This window comes from Ursus maritimus, unplaced genomic scaffold (genome assembly GCF_017311325.1).
Source record: "Ursus maritimus isolate PB19 unplaced genomic scaffold, ASM1731132v1 scaffold_17, whole genome shotgun sequence".
Classification (NCBI taxonomy): Eukaryota; Metazoa; Chordata; class Mammalia; order Carnivora; family Ursidae; genus Ursus; species Ursus maritimus.
In genome coordinates this window covers 36,878,793-36,906,357 of record NW_024424119.1, presented here as the reverse complement: position 1 = coordinate 36,906,357, position 27,565 = coordinate 36,878,793, and the positions used below count along the sequence as shown (strand labels likewise).

The 27,565-nt window shown below is 40.3% G+C and overlaps 2 protein-coding genes across 2 annotated transcripts in view; both read left to right on the top strand.

Moving 5' to 3' along the window:
- TMEM245 (transmembrane protein 245) overlaps positions 1–6,235 on the top strand; it is a 99,144-nt gene extending 92,909 nt beyond the window's left edge. The window contains exon 17 of the mRNA XM_040631686.1: positions 1,348–6,235. Within this exon, the coding sequence (XP_040487620.1) occupies positions 1,348–1,393 (46 nt within the window). The 3' untranslated portion in view covers positions 1,394–6,235. The remainder of the gene's footprint in view (positions 1–1,347) is intronic.
- A 1,662-nt stretch (positions 6,236–7,897) lies between these two features.
- Positions 7,898–27,565, top strand: part of CTNNAL1 (catenin alpha like 1) — a 59,321-nt gene continuing 39,653 nt past the window's right edge. The window contains exons 1-2 of the mRNA XM_040631685.1: positions 7,898–8,070; positions 23,642–23,831. Of these exons, the coding sequence (XP_040487619.1) occupies positions 7,948–8,070; positions 23,642–23,831 (313 nt within the window). The 5' untranslated portion in view covers positions 7,898–7,947. The remainder of the gene's footprint in view (positions 8,071–23,641; positions 23,832–27,565) is intronic.

The window sequence follows — 27,565 nt, the reverse complement described above, 5'->3', positions numbered from 1 at the left end:
TGTGCCCTCTTGATTCTGAAGTACTTCTGACATTGTGCTAAAAGGTTAGTCTTTAATTTACCTCTGTTCCCACCCAGCTAACCTGCCTCGTAGTGTGATGGGAAAATTGAGAAGACAAAGGAATAAGGCAGAAGGGGTAAGACAGGTGCCATGAGTGTGGAATTGCACCTGACATACAGATTATTTGCTTTATGAAGTTTTAGGTGATTTGTACTTAATGACAACTTTTTGTCACCTTTTGTGTCTACAGCTGAGTTGTTTTCTTAATTTTTGGAATACTTCCCTTATACTCACTTTAGGTCTGTTTGTAATGAAAAACTTGAGTCATCTGTGTACAGTAACCAACCCTTGGTTATAGGTTTGAAAATAAAATGGGCTTTATTTGATTGATAAAAAAAATTTAGAAGATACAACATAGTATAGTGATGTGGCTACAGGTTAATATAACTTGAAGACTTTAGAATTGCTTTGAAAAATGCAAACATTTTAAGCTTAACTATTTTTCTGAGTTCCTAATTGGTGATACTGCTATAAAGGAGCAGTGTAACTTCTGTCTGAAAGGGTAATACATGTGTGCTTTGTCTCTTTATCATTTAGGATAGATTGTATATAAACAGAAAACAAGCCCCCAAAACGAAAAAAAAAACCGCACCATCAACGGAACTCAAAATAACAGTGACTTAAATAAGCTAGAGGTTTATTTCTTGGGCAAAAGAAGCCAGAAGTAGGCAGTCTAGGGCTCATATGACTGTTCCACATTCATGCCCAGTCTCCCTACATCCTGTTCTGCCAGCTTGGTATGAGGTCTTTTTGGGTAAGATGGGATCTTGAGCTTATCATCAATAAACTCTGACCTGGCCACCACAGATACAGAGCTGACTGGGTCACATCCTCCTAGCTCGGGCACATAAATCATGTAGCAGTGGCGAGCTAGCTATTACAGTGCTAAGGCAGGCACCTCAGATACGCAGCAGACACCTCCATCCAGACCAGATACTACTTAGTCACGTGGTCGGTCATATGTGGTTTCAGGGGAGTCCGAGGAGATCGTCTTGGATGGGAGACAATGGACCCAGCAAAAAAAAATGGAGTTCTTATTACCAAAGACAGAGACAACTAGCAGACTTTAAAACAATACTCAGTGAAAGTATTAACAATATATAGTGACTGTATAACCTTGTCAAGGCTCTCCAGCTATAAAAATAAGATATTGTTCTATGGCAATTAATTATTGTTTGGACACTGTTTTGCTTTTCTTTTTTAAAAAGTATTTCTTTGGCTTTATCCACCAACACCCCCACCCTTTTCCAAAAGTAGAACTAATCATTCTCTCTTTTCTTCTTACAGGACTTTCCAGGATATTTCTGATGATCTGAAATCTTCAGTAGACTGACATGGTTTGCACCACAGTGATTTCTGTAGAAGGTTCACTTGATAGTGAGTTCAGCTCAGCTGTGGCCTTCTGTCCTTTCATCTGTGCCTAGCAAGCAGAGCCCGGGAAAGAAGCAGAACCCTCCCTGCCTTCCATACAGAATGCCTGGACAAGAGAGAACTTGCTGTGGGTTGCTTTGCCTTCTAAAGCACAGCTTTAGAGCTTAGAATTGTGGTTTGCTCACTTACCTGTTGTAAGATGGCTTGAAAAGTTTCAGTTTATACACTGGTACCATGGCTCGCGATTTCCCACTTTGGTTATCTATATTATTATAATATGTATTTATAAAGTTATTTTAAGAGTTCTGAACTACCTGCTGTTAAAAGTATTCACAGTGTAATTTTCTCCTGGTTTAAGAAATCTGTTCTTCAACTTTTTTATGACCTTCACTTTTTGATGAAGAGGGTTTTTCACTTTTGAATATGTAGTTGCTTGAGCAGGAAAAGGAGTCTTCTACCCTTCTACCCTTCTACCTACTCCCCTCCGTAAATGTAAGGCAGGTGGCTTATTTGAAGGTCACCTAGTTGTATGTTGCAACCACAGGAGACACAGAAAAACAAGCTCTTCCTCCCCTTTCTGCTCCCTCCATCTGCCATTACACTGTTGCCAAATTCTTAAAACTTGGTTGACCACTTTGAAGTAAAAAACTTAGTAAGCTGCTGTTCATGGTAACAATAGGACAGAAGTCATGTTGTGGTTCAGTTTTTCTTTCCAAATGCTTTAAGTGAAAAATCTCAGGAGTCGCAGTTCTCTGAGTTGTTAAATGTATCCCTGTTTGCTTATTTGGAATTCTGCCAATTAGTTACTTATTAGCAGTAGAATGTTACATTTAGGCAGTATTTTTCCATCACTTAGCAGTGCCTTGAACATAAGACTCTAGACGAAGGCGTGTTGAATTATGACTTTCTAAGTCTCCCAGACATCACAATAACCAGCATAGCGCTTTGCATTTTTCAAAGTCATTCTGTGCATTTTCTTTCACAGTCACTTTCCGGCAGCTTTTATACAGCTGTTATTTTGTAACACTTTCATACAGACAGGAAAACTAAAGTTCAGAGAAATTTAGTAAGATCTTCCTGACTTCACAGTCTGCAAACTCTGCTGGGCTGTAGCATTTCTTCCAACCCCTTATGCAGTTTTCCCAGTGCTTGTCCTACAGTTAATGAAAGGCTGGGACTAGAATCCAGCTCTTAGCTTGGTGCCCTTCCCACTGTAGAAAACAATCATCGGGCTCTTTCTCCATACCCAGGGGAATATGGAGGAGAAAGCGTTCCTGAATATCAAAGGCTTCCCTTTGGAAAATGTTTAAAAGTAGAAATCATTTTTTTTTTCTAAACCATTGTCTCATAGTCAGTGATAATCAGCTTAAATTCATTCTGATATTACTTAAGAAATTAACTCCATGTAAGAAAGAGGCGACCGTGAGGGTTTTGACTGTTTATACAGTAGACTACATGCAGATCTCTTGTTTTACTGTCCTTCTACAATTATAATCTGATATTGCACCAAGTGTTCCATTTGGCCGCTAACCGACTCCTTTTTTTCTTTAGTCAGTTGTTAGTCACTTGTTCAGTAACACAGTCATTGAGGGTTGGCCATCTCTGGTTTCCATGCCAACTGCTGCACAGGGTGCTGTAGGGGAGAGCTCCTGGGAAGGCCTTCTCCCACTGTAAATCTTAGCCAGATCAAGTGCTTGCTAAAATGATGAATTTTGCATTAAAAGGGTTAAAAAAGAAATCAGATTTGTTTTTGTTAATTGTATACCCATAAGTTTATAGCTATAATTGGCACATATTCATAAGAGGCAAGTATTATACACAGTGAGTTTAGTGTGCATATACAAATTATGTACCTCCAAAGTGTTTTTAGCTGTATAAAGTGATACTGCAAAAAACTAAACTCCAGCTAATGTATGGCTGTTGCCGGTCATAATTATTAGTATAAATACCAGGTTCTGGGAGACGAACTTGGAGCACTAAGAGAATAGTTGGGGACTCCCAAAATGGGCAGTGATGCAATATCCCCTAAAAAATCAGTCCTACACACAATCCTCATCAGGAGACCGGAACGGCACTGGTGTTCCAGCAACCGGAGACAGACTCCAAAGGCCAACCAGCTGGGGGAGGAGCCCTCAACCAGAGAAACCTAGCCCCTCAGACAGTGAAGAGGCTTTACGGAATTTTCACAGGGCACAGAGATCACGTGGTATGGAGAGCTAGGAGTCTCAAGCTCAGGTCACAGAATGGCTTTGCCCCCAGATTCTCAGTGAGGATTTGTCCCAGAAAGAGTACGTTTCCCTAGGAACAGACAGTGCATTGATGAAGTAGCTTTAGTAAAAATGTATACCAGAAACCCTATCACAAGGTCTTACATTTCTATAGCTTTATTAAAGATTAGTTTTAAGTTCACATTCACTATTTCAGTTGTAAACTGAATGGGGGAACGGGAGAAGATGAAAGTCTCCACACAGATGTGCTCGTCTTTCGTCTGAGAATAAGGTATAGCGTTTTTAGCATAAACTTCATGTCCTGTAAATCCTTCTTCAGTTTCAAAATTCCTGTCACATTCTGTGTTCCTGGAAGTGATCTGTCACACTGCCTGAGATACAAGTCTTACTTAGGTTTAAACTTGTGAGGATTCCTAACGCTCTTCCATTAGAGGTAGTTAGCTGGCAGAATTTTCCTGTGATTTGTGAGACTGCTGTGGATGGACTCTTGACAAGGAGAGGATTACCCAAGAAGTGTTCTGGAGGCATGCTATATTTAAACAAACTCAGAGCCTTTGGAAACAGCAGCTGTTTATTCCAGTTAAAGAACTGCTAAAGGGCTTGCAGATGAGGTCCTCTGGCTAACTTTGGTTTTAAATACCCTTTGTGACCCTACTCATACCCCTAGTTCCCACACTGGTTGTACGAAGTGCTTCAGGATGTGCCACTACTGGGCAAGAGATACTCAGAAATTCAGGCCATGAAGAGTTAGATTAGAGCAAAAGACAGGTGAGCTCTCCAGGGCTCTCAACCTCAGGGTTTATAGGAAAAAAACCTTCAGAACTTCCCATACTCTAGTCCTGACTGGCAGTTTCCTGTAGGGGTCTTCTAAGACCCTTAAAAGAGTATTACAGTAGGCATTTCATATTGGAGATAGCCTCAGGCAGTATACTTCCAAGTGTTAGTTCCAGCTGAGCAACTTTTTTTTTTTAATTTTTGTCCTTACACATTTGCCATCAAAATATATTCATTAATTTATTAAGGACCTACAAAAAATGTGCTAACTGAAACCACTGAGCTGGTGGTTTTTTTTTTTTTTTGATAGTTTAATCAAGAGAATTGTAAATCAAGATGATCTCTCTACTAGTCATAGAAATTCTATGCTAGAATGGGCCTTGTATAATTAGGTGATCCTGTCGTTTTCTAGGGGAGAAAACAAATCCATAGATTAAAGTGGCTTTTCTAACACACACACAGTCAATTAGTAACAGAATTCTGAGTGGAATATGGTTCTTTTTTTTTTCTTCTTCTTAGCCCATTGTTCTACGTCTCTTCCCTTTCCCTTATAGTTGAGCAGCTTTTGGAAAAATGTGTTCCTTATAGCAGTAGTTCCAAGGGATGTTATTAGATGTTATAAGAGACAAAAGTGTGCATGGGGGAGGGGACTCCATGGTCAGTTAAAATTGAGGAATGCTGAGTTTGTTTTCTTTCTGTAAGACTTCTAAGAGTTTTTAGCATGCTGTTATATATTGTGAATTTATGAAGGGAGACATTGTGTTTACTACACTTATTTGACCTTAAACTGCAACTCCCCCCCCCCCCCCCCCTTTTAGCAGAGCTTCTCCAAGGACTACTGGTCCTTTGGGAAAGAGGCCTCTCAAGTAAGTTTACAGCTCTTTTAGGAGACATCCTTAATGGAAATTCTGAATGGTAAATCTATTACCATAGTATCACATAAACGATAATAAATCTCAAAGTTTAGTGAGATACCAGAAAGAAAACCTATTTGCCGTTCAGAGCTATACGTAAAGTATAGAGATTCTTTTCCACCTATGGTGTGTAAAACAGTATTTGTGTTTAGTTTTTCAAGTTTTTCAAGGGTCTATTAATGTGCAAATACAGTGGTGATATTATTGATATTACATTTTAATAATGCTTTTGTATGTCACTTGATAGTTTTCAGACTTTTCGTAACAACCCTGTGAGATAGGCAGGTGTTAAGTATTATCGGATGAGGCACTGGAGGCTTGGGAAGGTTTTTTTGTGATATTTCCCTTAAGTTTATACCACAAAATGATGGAGCCAGAATTCAGTGGCAGAACTTCTGACTCCAAGTCCAGAGTTCTTTACTCCATACCTTGTTTCTTATTTTTCTTCTGGCTTTATATCTTACAATGAAAGGTGTGGAAATGAATCTTAAAGTAACATCATTTTGGCTTGTTATCAAATCCTATTTCTTTTTTATTACAGTGACCCAGAAGGTAACTCTCATTATAGCTTTCCCAAAGAAAACCCTTCTTCTGTCTTTTGCAGTGCCACTTGTTTGGGTGACTGGAGTATATTTCAAGTATCATTTGATTCGGAAACCAAGCTTGGATATATAGTTGTAATTGCTTCTGTAACTTTTGGAAAAGATATCCTCTGCATTCTCAGGCAAAGTAGAGATGGTTTGAAAGCAAAAAAGTATATTCAAATCCGACAGTACACATTCTTTATTCTCACACAGATGCTTCTTAGCTTTAACGAACTTCTAATGTAACTTCTTTGTAAATGTGAAATATTTATATTTTGAAATAAAATTACTAGTGTTGAATGAATCAGGTGGTAAACTTAGTCTCATTTCTGTGGAGAAATTTGATCTTCAGTGGGGTGAAACTTTTATGAATACATCCATCTGTCTCCTAGGCACCAATGGCTACACTGAATTTTTATGTAATATGGGCAGCTTACATAAGAGAAGATGTGTCTGGAGAGTGAATGTGGGCACCTGAAAGAGGTGAAAAGGTCCAAAGCTGAGGCTGGAGCCTTTGGTGCACAGGGGAAGATGGCCTTGTGGTAGACAAGGAAGTGGTAAGGTGAGTGGTTGGGGAGGAAGAATCCAAGGAAGAGAAAGTTGGTTAAAGGAACTGCACATTTTGAATGAAGAAAACAAGCCCACATTATGGCTATCTTCAATAGCAACGATATCTGTGCAGCCCCGGCAGACGGAGCTCAACTCCCAAGTGGGAGTACCGTGAAGCACATTTCAACAGTGCTTGGGAAAGAGCCTCTGACACCTGGAGTTGGTGGTATTCAGCTCATCAATCTGACATGGATGGAGAAATAATCCTGGCGAAAGTGAAAGGGTGGACTCGCCAGTCTCAGATTCTTTGTACTCCACTGGTTGCTTACTCGCAGGTATGTTCACAAATACTTCTCCATGCTTCTCAGTCTATTGCTTAAGCTGAGGACCCCCTCATGGATTTCTGACAGCCTCCTTTTGTATGTGTTTCTGACAGCCTCCTTTTGGCTTTGCTTCTGGAACTCCTGGGGAAAGGGGTGTTCAGCTCTCCCTCCCATCTGATCATGTTGGGGCTCCCTGATTCCTAGCCTTACCTTTAAGTGAGTTCAGTCAGAAATATACATTAATGATCTTTTCAGTCAATAAACAGCCTTTAGGAAACTGCTCTGTGCTGGGCCCTAAGGGAAAAGTAATTCTGAAAAGTAGTTTTAGGGGCGCCTGGGTGGCTCAGTCAGTTAGGAAGCTGACTCTTGATTTCAGCTCAGGTCTGGATCTTAGGGTCATGAGTTCAAGCCCCCCTTGGGCTCCATGCTGGGTGTGTTAAGAAAAAAAAAGTAGTTTTAAAATGTAATAGTGTTGAACAGTAGGTAAAAGCTTTTCCATATGCTCTAGTTAATTTCATTTTGAAGAGTAATTTTAAGCAGTACCCTGAAAAGTATCCAAATCCCTGCCTCCTTGCTAAGTACTCAGGTACTCCTTAAAACTGCATTATCAAATGTTTCATTCTCAATCCAGCCCAAATTGTGAGAAAGATAGGGTCGGAAGAGGAGCCAGGGGGCAAGTGGGACCTTCTGGAAAGCTCCAGAAAGACGCTTTACGGGTAAAATTCCAGTCTCAGGGTAAAGGACCCTTCCTAACAGACTTGACTTTGATTCTGCTCCACCAGTTAGCTCAGCTTTTAGAAATTCTCGTGGGAATTCGGAGTTAAGACGAGTCACCTACCAGGAGGACGAAAAGCTTTGCTAGAGACCGTTGTCTTTGTCCCGGTAGGAGGCCACACAGCCCTTCGAAGCCCGCAGGTGTCTGGTTTGATCCGTCCAGGCGGGGGCGAGTCGGAGCGGAGAAGTGGGACAGACCCAGCGGGGCTGCAGGGCAGACCCTAGACCCGAGCGCGTGGGGGCGTGGCCGTCCCGGGGGCGGGGCCCGGCTGGGCTGGGGGCGGGGCCTCGGGCGGCGCGGTTGCTTTGCCGCTGCAGCGGGCGTGCTTGCTGGCGGGCGGCGTCCCGGCTGCGCGACGGGCCGAGGGCCATGGCCGCCTCTTTGGGCCCGGCCGGCGTTGGCGGCGCCGGCCCGTCGGGCTTCGCCTTCGACTCGGGACTGGAGATCAAAACTCGTTCGGTGGAGCAGACGCTGCTCCCGCTGGTCTCTCAGGTAAACTGGCTCCCGGCGCGGCCCCTCGTCTCCCTCCGGCAGCGGTCCGCGATGGCGGCGGCCGCTCGCACTACCCGGGGTCGGGTCGGGCCGGGCGGGAGGCAGCCGCTGCCCCACATTCCGCACCAGGACTGTGGCGTCGGGTCGGGCTGCCTGTCTGAGGCTTGGGGACCGGACTCGGTTGCGGCTGCGGCGTTTGGTCTGGACCATCCGAAATCCGGCCGCGAGGCCGAGTGGGCTGCGCGGCAGGGGAGGCAGAGGGGCGGGGAGCCCAGTGCGGACCGGAGAGCCGGGCGGGCAGGTGCGCCGCCCGGCCTGCCCCGCGCGACCCGCCTGGGGCTCCGGCTCCGGCGGCCCCGGGCCCAGCGAGGGGCCCCGCGCGGGCTCCCCCGAGGTAGAGGGGACCCTGCGGGGGCCCAGATGTTCGCATCCCCAGTCCACACCCCGACTGCTGGCCACTCCGGCCGGGGCATTGCTGCCGGCCTCCAAGTCCAGCGTGCTCTCCCCGAGGCCTTTGTCCCTGTCCCCTGCGCGTGTCGGCTCGCTGGGCGCCCATTCACCCCGGGCCACCCTGCCTGCCCCTGCCCCTTAACCTGCCGCTTTTGTCTGGCTTCGGAAGAGTGCAGCGAAGCGCTGTCTGATAGTTAATCCGGATGCACATCTTTTTGCCAAATCCCGTCTGGGATGTATGCTTTATTGTATTTGTTGGTCATAACAGAAGTCTGGAATCAGCTAATTGACGCGCTGAGTTTTAGAGAAGTTTTTGTTACTGTGAGCCGAGTTATACGCAGCCTGAGGGCTAGAATTCCTCACCTCGATCTGTTGTAATGTGCCAAGCACTGTGGGGAGTGAAGAATTCTGTGCCTTCAGGAGAGCGTTGGCGATGTGTGACTCACAACTAGATGGTAATGTCTTGATGACTCACGCTAGTATTGCCAAGACTTTAGAGGTAGAAGGAATCTTAAAGGTTATCTGACTCTAAATTTAAAAATTCTTTCTTATAGCATCCTTACACCTGGTCACCAGTCTCCTGCTTAAACATGTTCAGTGATGGGGAGCCTGTAGCCGTTCCATAGAATTTTAAATGCTGTCTTTTCTCCGTCCCAGTCCTGCAAATATTTGAAAATAGCAGTCACACATGTCCCTAGATTCCTGTTATGCCGATTAAATAAACAGCTCCCCCCCCCTTTTTAATACCTGTGTGCACTTTAGCTTGGCTAACAGAACAGGAATGAATACACCTGACAGTCCTCCACCCCCTCTCCTTCCCTTCCATGTCTGATAGAGGCACTGACCAGGGGGAAGGAGTGCTAGGATCTGTTAATAATGTCTACACTGTCTCCTCTCCCCCCAAAGAATGCCACTACTACCACTAATACAGCCACAACCCAAAATGAGAAATACTGTAGTAGTTTTAAGAGTGATAAGAGAATGGTGGAGTTCAACTTGACAGTATGCTATCCATTTATTTAACAATACATGTGTTGCTTACTATTTATGTTAGGCCATGGTTTAAGCACTTTATAAATATTAACTCCTTTAATTCTCATAACAATCTTATGAGGTAGATCTGTGTTTATTCTCAGTATATGGAAGAGGAAACTGAGGAATAGTGAGATTAAGTAATTTATTCTGGGACTTTGAACTGTAAATGTCGAATTAGCATTTGAACCCAGGCATCCTGGTTCCAGATTCTGTGCTCTTAGTTACACCATATGCTGTGTTCTCTCTAGAGATTAGAAGCGGTGATGAGGTCAGCTAGTAAGAGATACAGAGAAGAGAATCCACAATGGAAAAACAAGGTGGAAAGTAGTTGTAATCTGGAGAAATGGTAACTTTTCACAGTATTACTGCTAAAAATGTATCAGTCCTACAGCTCTGCATTGTGTAATTCTGGGATAAAAGAGGGTGGAGTGGAGGAGGAAATGTGTGAATCTGTGAATTGTATGAATTGCTGCTGAGAGTTAACTAGAGGTCAATGCCAAAGGGGGAAAATGCCAGCTTTTTTTTTTTTTTTCCTTCCTTGTTAAAGATTCATTCAGGGTCATAGTTGAGGTTCTGCATCCCACATGTTATGTATCCACAGCTGTATCGTTAGCACGATACCATAACTGACATTCCTTATGATTGCCCGTACTCAACAAATAACAGTTGACGTTGTTTAAAATCAAGAAATGAATAAAGCATGGCCAGAATACTGCTAACAAAGCAGGAAAGTGTGGAGTACAATTTAGAGTGATTTTTAAGTTTCAGTGACTATTAGCTGATTAAAACTTCAGCTTTCTAGAAAATTCATGTCCAGAAGTCTCATTTTTTTAAGGATGCTGCATTATTATTCAACTCATATTTCACCATTTTATCCACAAGAATATTTTAAGTAAGCATGTATTGTGTACTTACCAGCTGCTCCTTGAGGAACTTGTAGTCCGGTTGGGAGACAGGACATATATAAATTAACACGTGCCAGTTGTCAAATGAATAACATCAATAGTAAATGCTCTAAGAGCTCAGAGAAGGCATGGATGAGTCAGGAATGATGCCATAGAGGAGACGGTCTTAAGGTGAGCAAGTAAGACTAGCATCATAAAATTTAGTGAGTTTTAAGCAGATATAATCTAACCTCTTCTGACTCTACAAGTAAAAAGTTCTGAGTTACTGGCCTTATTCTAGGAACGGATGATTGAGTTAGTATTAGACAAATGTGTACTATTTTCTGTATTCACATGTTAGAAGAGATACATGTTCTTATCAGTAGATGCAGAAGAAACATTCAGTTAAGTTCAAATTATAATCATGATAAAAACATTTATCAAACTAGTAATTAAAGAAAACTTCCTTAACCTGATGAAGAGTATCTGCAGAAAACCTATAGTTAACATCATAGCAACAAGTCAAATTTAAAATAAACATTTCCTGGGGCTCCTGGGTGGGTCAGTCTGTTAGGCATCTCACTCTTAATTTTGGCTCAAGTCATGGCTTTGGGGTCTTGGGATCAAGCCCCGAGTCAGGCTCCACGGTCAGCAGGGAGTCTGCTCGACCTTCTCTCTCTCCTTCTGCCTCTGCCCCTCTACCCCATGCTCTTTTGTGCTCTTGCTCTCTCTCAAATAAATAAATAAGTCCTAAAAAAATAAAACATTTCCTTTAAAACCAGAAACAAGAGGAGGGATGTGTGCTATTGCAGCTTTTGCTCAACACTGTACTGGAAATCCTAACCAGTGCAATGAGACAAGAAGTGAAAGGTGTAAAGAGAGAAGGAAAAATAAAAAATCTCGAGAGTCTACAGATAAATCATAAAAATGAGAAGCGTAGGTAAGTTCACTGAATATAGGATACTAAAGTCAACTGCATTTTTCTACATTAATTAAAAAAAAGGTAATTCTAAAAAAAAAAAAAAAACTTAGAATAAAAACTACAGCAAAAAATGAGGTTCCTGGGAGTATATACATAGCAAAAGAGATGCCAAGCTTTGTGAAAAGATTTTTTTTAATTCTTATATTTTTTAAAGATTTTATTTTTAAGTAATCTCTACACCCAACATGGGGTTCAAACTCACAACCCTGAGATCAAGAGTCCCATGCTCCACACACTGAGCCAGCCAGGCACACCCCAAGAATTTTAAAAATTTATTGAAAGCCAAAGTAGATCTAGATAAATGGAGTAAAGTACAGTGTTCCATGACTAGATTGACTCAGTGTTCTAGACATATCAATTTTCCCTATTCTATAAATTTTATACAATTCCAATGAAAATTTCAACAGGATTTTTTGAGTAGAATTTGATAAAAAGTAATTGTAATTATATGAAAGAGCACGGAGCCAAGAATAACCAGAAGAGAAACAAAGTGGGAAGATTTTAAGACATTATAAAGCTATCATAATTAAGGCAATAGACCACTGAAAGGAAACAGAGAACCTAGAAACAGGTCCACACATATGTGGAAACTTGATAAATCACAGAATTGGCACTGCTGGTTAGTGGGGAAAGGAAAAACTTTTTAAAAAGGGGCTAAGACAATTGTTATCTAATAGTAACACATGAAATTGGATCCCTGTCTCACACCAAATACACAAATCAATTCCAGATAGATTAAGGACATCAATATGAAAGTGAAAACGTGTAGCACTTTTAGAGAAAAAAAAAAAGGGCAATATCTTCACCCCTCATGGTGGGAAGTGATTTTTTAATAACTGAAAGTAAAAATTCTAAGCAAAGATTGATAAATTTGACTCCATTAGAATGAAGAACCTCTGTTTATCAAAATTGAAAGGATAAGCCATAAAGTGGGAGAATATGATTGCTACACAAATCACCAATAAATGACTGGTGGTACCCAGAATAAATGAAAGACTGCAATGAATCAAAAATAAAAAGATCACCTGTTAAAGATTGGTAAAAATAAATAGTCATCTCATGGAAGAGGCTAAAAAAACATAAAATGTTCCATTTTATCAGAAATCAGTGGAGTACAAATTAAAACCACAATGAGAACAAGTATTGGTGAGGAATGTGGAGCCAATGGGAATGTCAACTTTGGAAAACAGTTTGATGTAATCTAAACTTGAAGGTGGGTATTACCTATGGCCCAGCTATTCTACTCCAAAATCTAAACCCCTAGAGAAAGTCCTGCATGTGTGTTAGAGACCTGGATTGGAATGTTGATAGTTTTTTGTTTGTTTTTACTTCAAGTGGCCCCAAACTGGAAACTACCTAAATCTACCTAAATGTCTTTTAACAGTAGGATGTTTAAGTAAATTGTGTTATGTTCATACAATGAGATACGATGCAGCAGTGAAATGAATGAACCACAGCTATAATTATCCGTATGGATGAATCTCAAAAACATAATGTTGAGTGAAAAAAAATTAAAGGCTCAAAAGCAGGCAAAATGAAACCATATATCATTTAGGGATATAACATCTGTGCAGTAATAATAAGGAAGAGATGAGCACAAAATCAGGATAGTGGTTTCTTCTGGGGAAAGGGAGGCAGGTGATGTGGAAAGGTAGGTACCCACAAGGCGTGTGGGTTGTCAGAGGTACTGGTAATATTGTTAAGCTTGGTGCTGGGTGCATATGTCTTCCATTTCTTTACACTGTGCACATATATGTTATATATATTCATTTGTTATATATTTTCTAATTCAGACAGTCTAAAGTGCCTTGGTTTTGGGGTACCTGGGTGGCTCAGTCGTTAAGTGTCTGCCTTCGGCTCAGGGCACGATCCCAGGGTTCTGGGATCGAGCCCCGCATCGGGCTCCTTGCTCTGCTGGAGCCTGCTTCTTCCTCTCCCACTCCCCCTGCTTGTGTTCCCTCTCTTGCTGGCTGTCTCTCTCAGTCAAATATATAAATAAAATCTTTAAAAAGAAAAAAAGGGTGTGCATCAAATATAAATAAATAAATAAATAAATAAATAAATAAATAAATAAATAAATAAAAATAAAATGCCTTCGGTTAGGTCCCAAACACATTTTCTGCACCTTCTTTAATAATCATTTTGTTCTTGGGGCACCTGGGTGGCTCAGTTGGTTAAGTGTGTGCCTGTGGCTCAGGTCATGATCCCAGGGTCCTGGGATTGCTCCCTGCTCAACCGGGGGTGTGCTTCTCCCTCTGGTCCCTCCCCTCTGCTCGTGCTCTCTCTCTCTCTCAAATAAAGTCTTTAAAAAAATCATCATCATCATCATCATTTTATTCTTCCTGTCAAAATGCCCACTCCCAGTCTTAAAATGTTTTTATCCAAGGAAGGGAACAGGGATGTCTGCCACATACTCCACCCTAGTGTGGAATGTTATTCTACCACCCACTAGTCTTTTCCTGTCTCTGATAGATTTACCGTTCGCCATTGTACAGACCCTTCACATTTCTAAGGTAGCTCACCTTGTCTTTCCGTTTCTTTCTGTACTGTCCTGTAGGCTTTTCAGGATCCTTGTCTTATTAACTGAAGATGAATAGACTATGTGTGGGGCCCTCTTTGCTGATTTGTGTATGTGAATATATGTGTTTTTTTACTTGCAAACATAACACACATAAAGTAAGTGAAAGTGCCCTTTTTCCTGAATCTTTTAAAGCATCTCCCATGATTTTATGTGTTTTCTTCCATACTGGTTTCTATAGCTAATTAGCTTATATATATATTATTTTTTAATTTTTATTTATTTTTAATTTTTTTATTTTTTAAGTAGACTCCATGCCCAGTGTGGGGCTTGAACTCACAACCCTGAGATCAAGAGCCACACGCTTTACCGACTAAGCCAGCCAGGCACCTCTAATTTTTGTATCTAATTATTTTGAAAACTCACTAATGAGTTAAGCCCAGAGACAAATTTCTCTGTACTAGCCTGGCTCCCTTATTTTTCGGGTCCCAGGGAATTAAGCCATTGTTCTTTTATCTGGGCTACTACCATCTTTTTTTCTTCCTGGTCGTCACTTGCTTTCTTGCTTCCCCACAAAATAAGTAAGTAAACTAAGAAAATCCATTTCACTGAAGAGATTGCTGTGAGCTATTCTAGAAAATAAGAATAACGTCACAAACATGAGGAAAGAAGAGAGATTCTAAAATGTAAACTGTAATATCTAACAATTGTGCGATGTTTACTATATACCAGACACTATTCTAAATACTTTATTTACTAATGTATTCCCCACAATGACCTTGTGAAATGGGTACTATTATTCCTGTTTGTATAGATGAGAACATGGAGTTACAGAAAGGTTAGATGACTTGCCACATTGTCACACGACAGAGCCAGAATTCAAACCCAGGCAAAGTAAGCCAGAGTTCATGTTCTTAACTGCTAAGATATATTTTGTTGGAGATTGATACTTCTTGACACCCTTTGTTAGAAGGTATCAAATAAGCCCTAGTTCTTATTCTTTTATTCTACAGCAGAATTCTCCGATGTGTCAGATGCTCTTTTTTCCCCATGGGATGCTTTTCTGCCCTCCTTTTTCCAGTTCATTCACACATACTCTAGACTCTGGGGTCAGGGCATCTTCAGGTTGTGAGTCTCAATTTAATATGCCTCTATTTTTGTAGTATAATAGCTAAAATTTTATTTGGCACATATAATTTACAAGGCACTCTCACCAACTGTCTTTTCCCTGATCTTTAGCATAATCCTGAGAGGAAAGAAGCAGTGTAGTTACTAACAGCATAGGCAACTTACTCCCTTTGTGCCCTTGGGCAAATTTTTTACCTCTTCAAGGTTCAGGTCTTTATCTGTAAGATGAGGGTAATAATAGTATCCGTCACATAGAGATGTAAGCATTAAATGAATTAACACGCATAAAACTCATAGGATAGTGCCTGAGTGTTAAATGCTATCTAGTCTTATTTTTCACATGACAAGAAAATTGAAGTGTGATCTCAATTTTGTAAAACTGTGTGTTTATGTATAAAATAAGACTGAGAAAAATTATGGCAAAATGCTCACAGGGTTGTGTGATAATGAGTAATTGTTATTTCTTTAGTCTTTCCTATATTTCCCTTTTTTTAAAAAAGATTTTATTTATTTATTTGACAGAATGAGAGAACGTAAGCAGGGGGAGCAGCAGAGGGAGAAGCAGGCTCCCCACTGAGCAGGGAGACTGACATGGGGCTCAATCCCAGGACCCTGGGAGCATGACCTCAGCTGAAGGCAGACGCTTAACTGATTGAGCCACCCAGGCACCCCATTTCCTATTTTTTAAAAACAATCAACATGTATAACTTTTTGAAACTCCCTTTAAAAAAGTTTGAGAATAATTTAAGGATATAAATCGACCTTTAATGAGGAATTTTCTAAATTGACTTGGCTCCTGTATATGTCCATTTCAAATGTATACCTGTATTTGGATTGAATATTTTCCTAGCCTGCTTTGAGTAAAAGGAAGACAGCCACACCTAATTATGCACCGGGGAAGATGCTTGTAGTGAAACAAAATGTGCATTTCAGAACTGGACGATAGTTGGCATTTTAGCCTAATTGATGATCTCTTCTATATAATTGAAAATGTAAAGCTTTTGATAATAAACAACTTAAACTCCTTTTCACTCGAGAGTTTCTTTCAAGTTAGTTGTTTGGAATAGTCAATGGTGATTAAGTCCTCTGTTCTCCAGGTGGTTCTAAGAGTTCCTTAGGGTCTGTCTGGTGTGGGGAAGGATCAAAGACTCCTAAAGACTACACACACACACACACACACAGAGAGAGAGAGAGAGAGAGAGGGAGAGAGAATAAATGAATTTAGTAAAGTTGCCGGATAAAAAAATCAACATGCAGAAATCAGTTGTGTTTCTATACACTAACAACAAAATATTTGAAAAAGAAATGAAACAATCCCATTTACAGTAGCATCAAAAACAGTAAAATACCTAAAAATATATTTAATCAAGGAGGTAAAGGGTCTGGAACTGAAAACTGTGAGACTTTGATGAAAGAAATTGAAGAAGACACAAATAAATGGAAAGATGGCCCATATTCATAGATCTGAAGAATTAATATTATTAAAATGTCTGTAACACCTAAAGCCATCTATAGACTCAGTGCAATCCCTATCATAATTCCAAAAGCATTTTTTCCCCACAGAAATAGAAAACAATCCTAAAATTTGTATGGAAGCACAAAAGACATCAACTAGCCAAAACAATCTTGGAAAAGGAGAACAAAGCTAGAGGCAACACACTTCTTGATTTCAAATTATACTACAAAGCTGTAGTAATTAAACAGTATGGCACCAACATAAAAACAGACACATAGTCTAATGAAACAGAGTCAAGAGGCCAGAAATATATCCATACATATATGGTAAACTAATATTTGACAAGGGAGCCAGGAAAAACCAGTGGAGAAAGGATAATTTCTTCAATAAGTAGTGTTGGAAAAACTGGATCATCGCATGCAAAAGAATGAAACTGGACCCCTATCTTACACCACTCACAAAATTGACTAGAAATGGATCAATGACTTAAATGTAAGACTTAAAATTAAAACTCCTAGAATAAAAGAAGGAAAAATCTCCTTGACATTGGTCTCGGCAGTGACTTTTGGATATGACACCAAGAACACAAGTAACAAAAGCAAAAATAAGCAAACGGGAGTACATCAAACTAAAAAGCTCTGCATAGCAAGAGAAGCAATCAATAAAGTGAAAAGACAGCCTACAGAATGGAATAATGTATTTGCAAACCATCTAGCTGATAAGAGGTTAGCATTTAAAATATATATAGGGAGCTCATACCACTCCATAACACCAACAACGAAAGTCTGATTTAAAAATGGGCAGAGGAACTGAATTTTTTTAAAAAAGATTTATTTGTTAGAGAGAGTGGGAGTGGGGTGGGGAGGGGCAGAAGGAGGGGGAGTGAGAGTCTTAAGCAGACTCTGCACTGCCCAACACAGGGCTCTATCTTATGACCCTGAGATCACGACCTGAGCCAAAACCAGGAGTCAGATGCTCAACCGACCGTGCCACCCAGGCGCCCCGAACAGACATTTTTTGAAAGAAGACAAATGGTCAAAAGGTTTACGAAAATATGCTCAACATCACTAAACATCAAGGAAATGCTAGGTCAAAACCACAGTGAGATATTGCCTCATACCTCTTAGAACTGGCTGTTTTAAAAAAGACAAGAAAACAAGTGTTGGTGAGGATGTGGAGAAAAGGGAAGCCTATGTACTGTTGATGGGAATGTAAATTGGCTCAGCCACTATGGAAAACAGCATAAAGGTCCACAAAAAATTAAAGATAGAACTATCATATGACTCAGCAATCCCACTTTTGGGTATATATCCTCAGGAAATGAAATCAGGATCTTGAAGAGATATTTGCACTCCCATGTTCATTGCAGTATTATTCACAATAGCCAAGATATTGAAACAACCTCAGCGTCATTCTATTGATAAATAGATCAAGAAGATGTGGTATAAATATACCATGGAATATTATTCAGCCATGAGAAAGAAGGAAGTCTTGCCATTTGCTACAATGTAGATGGACCTTGAATGCATTATGCTAAGTGAAATAAATCAGACAGAAAAGGCAAATACCAAATGATCTCACTTGTATGTGGAATCTACAAAAGCCAAACCCACAGAAACAGAGTCGAACAGTGATTGTGGGGGGCTATGTGGTGGGGAAAATAGGGAGATGTTGGTCAAAGGGTGCCAATTTCCAGTTATAAGATGAATAAGTTCTAGGGATCTGATGTACAGCATGGTGACTATAGTTAAGAACTCTGTATTACATACTTAAAAGTAGCTAAAAGGGTAGATCTTAAATGTTCTTACCACCACCACCACCAAAAAAATAATGATAATAATTATGTGAGGTGATAGAGGTGTTAACTAACTATTGTGGCAATCATTTGTAGTTTATTGTGGAACCATTTGCAGTGTATATGTGCATCAAATCATGTTGTACACCTTAAACTTACACAGTGTTATATGTACGTTACATATCAGTAAAGCTGGAAAAATAAAGTACGGTCTCTGAGTCAAATTGTCTGACTGTGAATCTTGGCTTTACCTTTTAATAGCTATGAGACCTTAAATAAGCATCTTTTAATGTCAGTTGCCTTCTCTGTAGAAAGGGGATAAAGTAGGGCCTGCATGCTTAGATCATTGTGAGGATTAAACTATTTGTGCAAAAACACTTTTTTGTGCCTCCCATGTTGAGATGTTAGTGTTATGCCAATGCACCCTGTTTCTTCTACCACACATTTAGGGGTCATCTTTGACAACACCAATCTAATCCATCAAGCAATCCAGCTTATCCATTTTCCTCTATATTGACTATTGCTGCCTTATTTCAAGCTGGCATTTTTTTAAAAAAAGATTTTGTTGACTTACTGATTTGAGAGAGAGAGAGCATGAGAGTGTGAGCAGGGGGGAGAGAATCTCAAGCCAGCTGCACACTGAGCATGGAGTCCAACACAGGGCCCGATCTCACGACCCTGAGATCATGAACTGAGCCGAAACCAAGAGTCAGACGCTTAACTGACTGAGCCACCCACGTGCCCCAAGCTGGCATCATCTTTTACCTGGACTATTGGCATGGTTTCCTGACTGGTCTCCCTCCTTCTACTTTTGCCACTTTATCAATCTATTCTTCCCCCGGAAGAGAGTGTTCTTTTAAAAATACATAAGTTGGAGATTGTATTAGTTATTTACTGTTGCAAAATAAATTACCTCAAACTTAATGTTTAGAAACAACAAACATTTGTTATCTTAGATTCTGTGCGTCAGGAATTTGTGAGTGCTGTACCTGTCTGGTTGTAGACTACTCACGTGTCTGTAAGCAGGAGGCCTCAGACTCTTGCTAGCTGCTGGTCAGAGGCCTCACTCAGTTGTCATGTCAGACTGCATCAGGCTGGTCAAGCGTCTTTATGACATGGTAACTGGTTTCCCCAAGAGTGAATAACCTCAGAGGGAGAGAAAGATTGAAACCAGAGTGTCTTTATGACCGGCCCTCACAAGTAGCATACTGTCACTTCCGCTTTATTAGTTAGAAGTGATTCACAAAGTTCAGCCCACACTCAAGGGCAGGGGAACAAGATTCCACCTCTTGAAGGGAGGAATAGCAAAGAATTTGTGGGCATATTTTAAAACCACCACACTCCACCCTCTGGCCACAAATTGTTTACTTTCTTTCCATTTGCAAACAACCTTCATGCCAGTCCTCCTAAAAGTCTCATCCCTCTATGATATCAGCTGGAGATTCAAGATTTTGGCACCTAATTCTGATTCAGATGAGACTTCTTGTCCGTGTAGTTCCTTAGGTGTAGCTCCTTGAGTATAGTTCCGTTTGATCTGAAACCCTGTGAGCTAAAGTGACAGTTTATCTGTTCCCAAACACACAACTTATAGTGGTAGGACAAGCAGAGGATAATCGTTATGGACAATTTGTTAAAACAACATCAACAACCCCCCCCCCCCCAAAACAAAACAAAACAAAACAGGAAAATAGGCATAGGATAACTGCCATATACTTCTGTTTGAAAATGGGAAACAGGAATAGGAGTCACTGGTTTGCAGTATTCTGAAACCCACCTAGATACAGGTTAGCAGTACCTTGATTAAGACCTGAGGCCTGGGAATGATTCTTCATGGCTCTTAGCACTGCCCTCTAAGCCATCCTCGCTCATGAGAGGTAGACCATGTTTGTAGCTGCATAGTTTCTCAGCCTGTTCCTTGCCTCTGGAAGCTTGGGGATTCAAAAGCCTCTCTTCGTTTTGTACTGATCTATTTCCTTCAGTCCAAGCTGGTAGCATTTCTCCTGACATAATTATCTTTAAAATTTTGTGGGTCTCCTGTGAATCTTATTGTGCTCACTCAATTAGGCAAACCATATCCACAAGTCTCTTTATGATAAGCCCTGCTCTAACTTGGGCTTCTGATGGGGCTCCTGAGGACAATACCTATAAAACTTCTCAGGAGACCTGTTGTTTAAGTGAATGGATCTCTGGAGCACCACCTTGAATCTTTCTGAGATCTTAACATAAGATTTTATAGTCACACTCTTAGCTTCATCTTTAGACTTTGCTTTCCTGACAGTGCCCTAGATTTTGTTTATGCTTGGAAGCCATTCTTAATTTTAACAGCATTTGCCTTCTGGAGAAGAAGGAATTTTCAAATCCAGCAAGGCCTGGCTTCTTTTTATTTAACAGTATTTCCTTTAGCTTCCATCTCACCTCTTATGTTTTACATTTTAAGGAAGAAACCAATTGGTATCTTCAAAATCTGTCTTGAAATCTTAGTTAGATCACCCAGTTCATTAGGTATATTCTCTAATTTACACATTCCTGGGGGTGATTTTCTGCCACTAGATAACAAAGATCCTCTTTTCCCTAGTTCCAGTAGTATTTTTCTCACTTTCCTTTAAGCCTTCACCCAAAGCTTCTCAATGGACACCATGCTTCTACAAAGTTTATTCAGCACTCTCTAGCTTTTACTAACTCCTCAAAGTCCATTCAGCTTCCAAGGCCTGATGTCAAAGCCACTCCCACATTTTAGGTTTTGTTACAGCATTGCCCCAGTTCTAGAGACTAAAACATGTATTAGTTACCTATTGATACATAGCAAATTACCCCAAATTTAATGCCTTAAAACAACAAACATTTATCATCTCATAGTTTCTTTGGGTCAAGAATTCTGGGATGGCTTACCTGGTAGTTCTGGATTAAGGTCTTTATGAGATTGAGATCAGGATGTTGGCTGGACCCACAGTAATCTGAAGGCTTGACTGAGGCTGGAGAATTTGTTCCCATGTTCACTGTTCTTGTTGTAGGCAGGAGGCTTCAGTTCTTCCCTATCTTTTGGCCAGAGGCCTTAGTTTCTTCCCCTGTGGGTCTCTCCATAGAGTTGCTTGAGTGTCCTGCAAGATGTGGTAGCTGGTTCTCTCCCACAGTGATTGATCTGAGATTGAGGAGTTGGGGGAGATGGAAGTTTACAATGTGTTTTATGACCTATTCTCAGAAGTATGCCATTGCTTCCACTTTATTCATTAGAAGTGAGTCACTAAGTTCAGTTCATACTTAAGGGGAGAAAAATGAGGCTCTACCTCTTAAAAGAAGAAATATTGAACAACTTGTGGGCACATTTAAAAATAACTGCAGGGGTGCCTGGATGGCTCAGTCGATTAAGCGTTGGACTCTTGGTTTTGGCTCAGGTCACGATCTCAGGGTCGTGAGATTGAGCCCCATGATGGGCTCTGCACTCAGTGCAGAGTCTACTTGTCCCTCTCCCTCTGCTCCTTCCCCCACTCCCTCTCTCTCCCTCTCTCAAATAAATAAATAATTCTTTTAAAAAAATCACTACAGAGATTATACCACTTTCCTGCTTAAAAACCCTTCAGTGGCTTCCTGTCACACTTAGAATAAAATACAAATTCTTTACTCCAATTCACAACCTTTCATGACGGATCCCTGCCCACCTGCTGGATGTTGGTTTTACACTTGTCCTCTTGCCCCTGATCTTTGACCACTTCTGGCGTTACCTCATTCCTTGAACAGGACCAGCTCCCCTTCTCTCTCTCCCCTTCTCCCCTTCTCCCACTCTCTCTCCCTATCCCTCTTTTTTTCTCTCTCCCTTTCTCTCTCTCTCTTAACAACTATATCTTCTAGAATGCTTTGTCTCCTGATGTTTGCCAGCTTGGCTACTTTATATCATTTAGATCTTAGCTTAAGTAGCATTTCCTCATAGAAGCAAGATCAACTAACCTGTGGTAGCTACACAAATACTTTCTATCACATTATCCTATTTTAATATTTTGCATAGCATTTACATTATTTTATTTTATTATTTTATTTTTTTGCCTATTTGTATGATTATTGTGTCTCCTCTCTCTCCTACTTGAATGAGGGTTTGGGCCTTTCTTTCTTGTACATTGCTTTTTCATCATTGCCTAAAATTTCATTTGGCATACGATAGGTGTGCAACAAATATATTTTATATGATTGAATTATTGTTATCCTGGTAGACTGTAAACTGAATAGGGTTGTGTTAGTCTTGTTCAGAGATACATCTTCAGGACCTGGCATCTAGGAAATATTCAAAATTTAAAAAATAATATAGGTGAGGAAATTTGGAGAGATGAAGTAAATTTCCTTGGGTCATTTAGCTAGTAATGGCAGAGCCGAGTCTCAAACCCAGGCCTTCCTGATTCTAAATTATTAATACTACAACATATAAAGTGCTACATAGTAGTTGCACAAAGAACCATTCCCTTCCTCTTCTTAATTCTCTGTTCTTGTCTTTGTGAATGCACTCCTATAAATCATTTCACAGTTACATTCAGTGGACATGTACTATATAGGATTCATATTTTTCATGTAACATTCTTTAAATATTTTTATATGTCCGTATAGTTCATGTACTAGTCCTATAGGACATTTTGAAGATTTATATTTGTTTCAACAAGCTTAACTTGTCACCTTTTGTATTTTATTTCAGGGTCTGGAATTAAGTGTTCAAATCCTTGGTATTTAATTTACTTTGGTTCTACAACAACACTTAGAGAAGTATAACATGTAGATTATAATGGTCATTCTAAAGTGTCTGGCTAATTCAGTAAGCATGTAGGGCACGCATACCATTTTGTACAACCTGTACCGTGTGCTGGGCAATGGAGCGGAATGCAAGGGGAGCAAGGTGCTGTCTCTACTCTCACACCAGCTCAAGCCACATTAAAGGAAACGAGATCTCTAGGATGCAGTAAGAACTAAGAAGTGCTTTGGTTTTCTGTGTGTGTGTGTTTTTTTTAATGTAATGATTCCTCTGTTCCTACTTTTCTCCTGTCTTTAAATTTGTTGAAATATCTGGAGGGCTTCTGGAACTATATGTGCCAGATAACTGTGATCAGGTAAACTTGGAGTTGTTATTAATGGAAACGTTGACCTGAGGACGGATGCAGGATTCTTTTGCTGGTTGTCTCTGGGTTGAAGCATCAAAGCTGTGAATTTAGTCTGTTAAGCCAAAGACTGTTGCTGTATGCTGGGCCTTGTCTAGTATGCTGGGCTTCATTTTCTTGGCCTCTGTGATATAGCTTTAAAAGATAATGAGATAAATTTTAATCAGGTTGCTTTCGTCTTTTATTTTTAGATCACCACGCTTATTAATCATAAAGATAATACCAAAAAGTCTGATAAAACTCTGCAAGCAATTCAGCGTGTAGGACAAGCCGTTAACTTGGCAGTTGGAAGATTTGTTAAAGTAGGGGAAGCTATAGCCAATGAAAACTGGGATTTGAAAGAAGAAATAAATATTGCCTGCATTGAAGCTAAACAAGCAGGTATGTGATATTGATATTAAAGCCTATTTATACCAGTTTTATTGCTTTGAATATGATGACAAATTATGGTCTTATTTTGAGTAAAGGTGTGTACTGTGCCTTAGCCCTGTGATTAGATTCCTAGGACATTAAAGGCCTGGATTAGCTTCCAGGAATATTGAACTTCTCTTGGCTCAAATCCTAAATCTGACACATTGAATTCTTTCATTGGGTAGGGTAGTGTCTTCCATTCTTGCCATTAACCATTGAAATGCTGGAGATACAGGAGAATGTGAGGCATGGACTCTGCCCTCCAGGAGCACATTAGCATAATTCCACCATGTAGAAAATGGAAATAAAAATTAGCATGTTCAGGGTTGTAAGTTTGAGCCCCACGTTAGGTATAGAAAATACTTTAAAAAATCTTTTAAAAAATTAGCATGTTCCTATACTCAAAGCAGACAAATCTTAACGACTTCAAATTTTGTGATGTCCCACATTTCTCTATAGCTGGTGGCACAAAAGCCTGAGAGAACCTGGGGTGTTTTGATGGATATAAATAGTTCACCTTTGTTGAAGTGTAATTTATCCATTTATTCTTTCAATAAAGATTTACTGAGTGCTGGTTATCTGCCAGGCTTTCTTCTAGGCCATAGGGATATAGCTGTGTACACATCAGTCAGATGTCTGCCCTCATGGAGCTTGCATTCTAGTGAGGGAGACCATAAACTAAAGCAGAGTAAGGGTTAGGAGATCGGTGGAGGTATATTTTAGAGAGGACAAGTTTTCCCAATTTCGATGCTTTTGACATGTTGGGTTGGATAATTACTTGTTGATAATTCTTTGTTGGGGGTGGGGGCTGTCCTGTGCATTATAAAGTGCTTACCAGAATTCCTAGCTTCTACCTATTAGATGCCATTAGATTCCCCCTCTTCCCCCCTGTGACACCAAAAATGTTTCCAGACATTGCCAAATGTCCTTCAGGGGGTCAAAATGCTCCCCCCCCCGGTTGAAAGCTTTTGAGGTAGGGGGTCAGGAAGCCCTTCTAAGGAAGTAACATTGGAGCAGAGTCTGCTCCAATGAGGGTCTCAGCTATATGAAAGAATATCTGGAAGAATGGCATTTCTGGCAAGGAGAAGACTGAGAACAGGTATGAGCTTCTAGAAGGGCAGGAGCTTTGGACTGTGTTCTAAATATGATAGGGGGCCTAATGGAAGGTTTTATGCAGGGTGGTGACATAATCTCATATTTTAAAAAGGTCACTGGTGGTTCCTATATGGAGAGTAGATACTAGGAGGCCTGAGGGTGAAATCAGAGACCAATTAGAAGGTTGTTGCTGAGGTTAAGTTAATGAATGATGACAACTTAGATCAGGTTGTCGCATTTGAGGTGGTGAAGATTGGTTGCATTTGGTTGTATTATCAAGGTAAAGCTAATACAATTTGCTGATAGTTTGGATGTGGGGTATGACGGAAAGAGGAGTCATGGGTAACTCCAAGGTTTGGAGTATGAACAGCTAGGGAAATGGTGGTGCCATTTACTGAGATGGGCAACCCTGAGAGAGGAGCCGGTGTGTTTGGAGGCTCATCCTAAGTGAGATAAGGCCAAGTGAATACGGAGGGACCAACCAGATCATATGTGGTCCTGTGTATTATGTGAATGACTTCAGGTATTACTCTATAGATGACAGATTGGGGAATTTTCAGCCAGATAAGAAACATAGTTTTGTGTTAGAAATCTTTCTGGTAGGGGGCGCCTGGGTGGCTCAGTCAGTTAAGCGTCTGCCTTCGGCTCAGGTCATGGTCCCAGGGTCCTGGGATGGAGCCCCATGTCAGTCTCCCTGCTCAGTGGGGAGCCTGCTTCTCCCTCTGCCTGCTTCTGCCTGTGGCTTCCCCTGCTTGTGCTCACTCTCTCTGGCAAATAAATAAATAAAATCTTAAAAAAAAAGAGAGAGAAATCTTTCTGGTAGGATGGAAGAAATAAACAAATGAGGGTTGATTAGAGTTGAGGATAAAGGCAGGGAGATTAATATGGAAGCTTTTACAATAAACCAGGCTAAGCCAAGGCAATGCCTTAGGGATAATAAAGAACAGGGAGAGTATGTGAAATATTCATTAAGGTGTTTAAATAGATAGGACTTCGTTATTGGTTAGAGGCAGGGAGGTTTCTGAGTTGACTCTTGAGTTTGTAGCCATTCACTGTGCTAGCGAATAGATTTTAAGTGGGGAAGGAAGGATGGCCTTATTCTATTCATAATTTATATTTTACCTACATTTTAAAGAGATTTGAAATAACTTACAATAAAAGATACATGTTTAATAAATCCATTACAATGGGAGATGAAAATAAATATCCTGGAAACTTTGGCCAACATTGTTACTCTAATTAAGCATGAAATTTATCTTTGTACTTCCTGGAAGGCAAGGCACAAATGTGGGAAAGAAAGGGTTATATAATTCTCATTGTTTGTTAAAAGGAAACAAACCAGCTTGTCAAGTGGAGAGCAACTTCTTTCCTGGCACTAAATTATTGTGTGGGCGCTTATTCAACAGACATTACATAATGCAATGGACAATTCAACAGAAAATGTAGAGATGTTCTACATATTACTGTTTTTTTTTATAGCAGCCCTTAATTAAAGCAAGAGTAGGGGTTTTTGAATGAAAGGGCAAGCTGAGTCCTACTCACCTTATGGGCTTTGTAGGATGTCACTGTGCTCAGTATAGGGTGAGAAAAGAGGATGTGGTCCACCGACCCACACTCTTGTAGACTATGGCGCTTGGAAGCCATCTGTTGTCTCCTTTTAAAGTCCCCTTTCCCTTCTTGAGAACTACCTCTTCTGTCCCTCTGGTAAGAGAATGAGAATGGCGCCTCCTGGAGTTGTGTAGTATGGAAGCCTTATTTTCTCTTAACATGTACAAATTTAAGACTTAACTTGAATCACTCCTGAAATGTTTCTAGCCCACTCAGCCATAGTACTCAATTTCTCCTTTGGACAACTTAATATTTATTTGAGGGAAATAATGTAAGATAGTGATAAAGAACTAGAACTTTGGAGTCAAGACTACCTGGATTTCAGTCCTAGCTCTTGACTTGATAGCAGTGTGATATTGGGCAAGCTATTAAACTTTTTTAAACCTCAGTTTTCTCATCAATAAAATGGGGTAATGTTAGTATTTATAGAAGTGTTTTGATATAATACATGTATGCATTTGGCACACAGAAAGTACTCAGTAAGTATTAGTTATCATTATAATTTTTTTTTTTTCCTTTTCTTTCCTCCGGGGAATTCTTTTTATCTTCCTTAAAGACTTTATTTTTAAGTAATCTGCACCCAGTGTGGGGCTTGAACATACAACCCCGAGATCAAGAGTCACATACTCCACCAACTGAGCCAGCCAGGGACCCCTCCTCTGTTGAGTTCTTGCATTGTGTTTTTACATCTTGTTAAATTGAGGTATAATTGACATGCAATGTTATGTTAGTTTTGGGTGTACAACACAATGATTTGATATTTGGATGTACAGTTGACCCTTGAATAACACAGAGGTTACAGGAACCAATGCCTGTGCGGTTGAAAATCCATGTATAACTTTTGACTCTTCAAAAACTTATCTCCTTATAGCCTACTGTTGACCAGAAGTCTTACCAATAACAGATGGTTGATTAATAACATGTTTTGTGTTTTATATGTATTGTATACTGTATTCTTACAATAAAGCAAGCTAGAGTAAAGAAAATGTTATTAAGGAAAT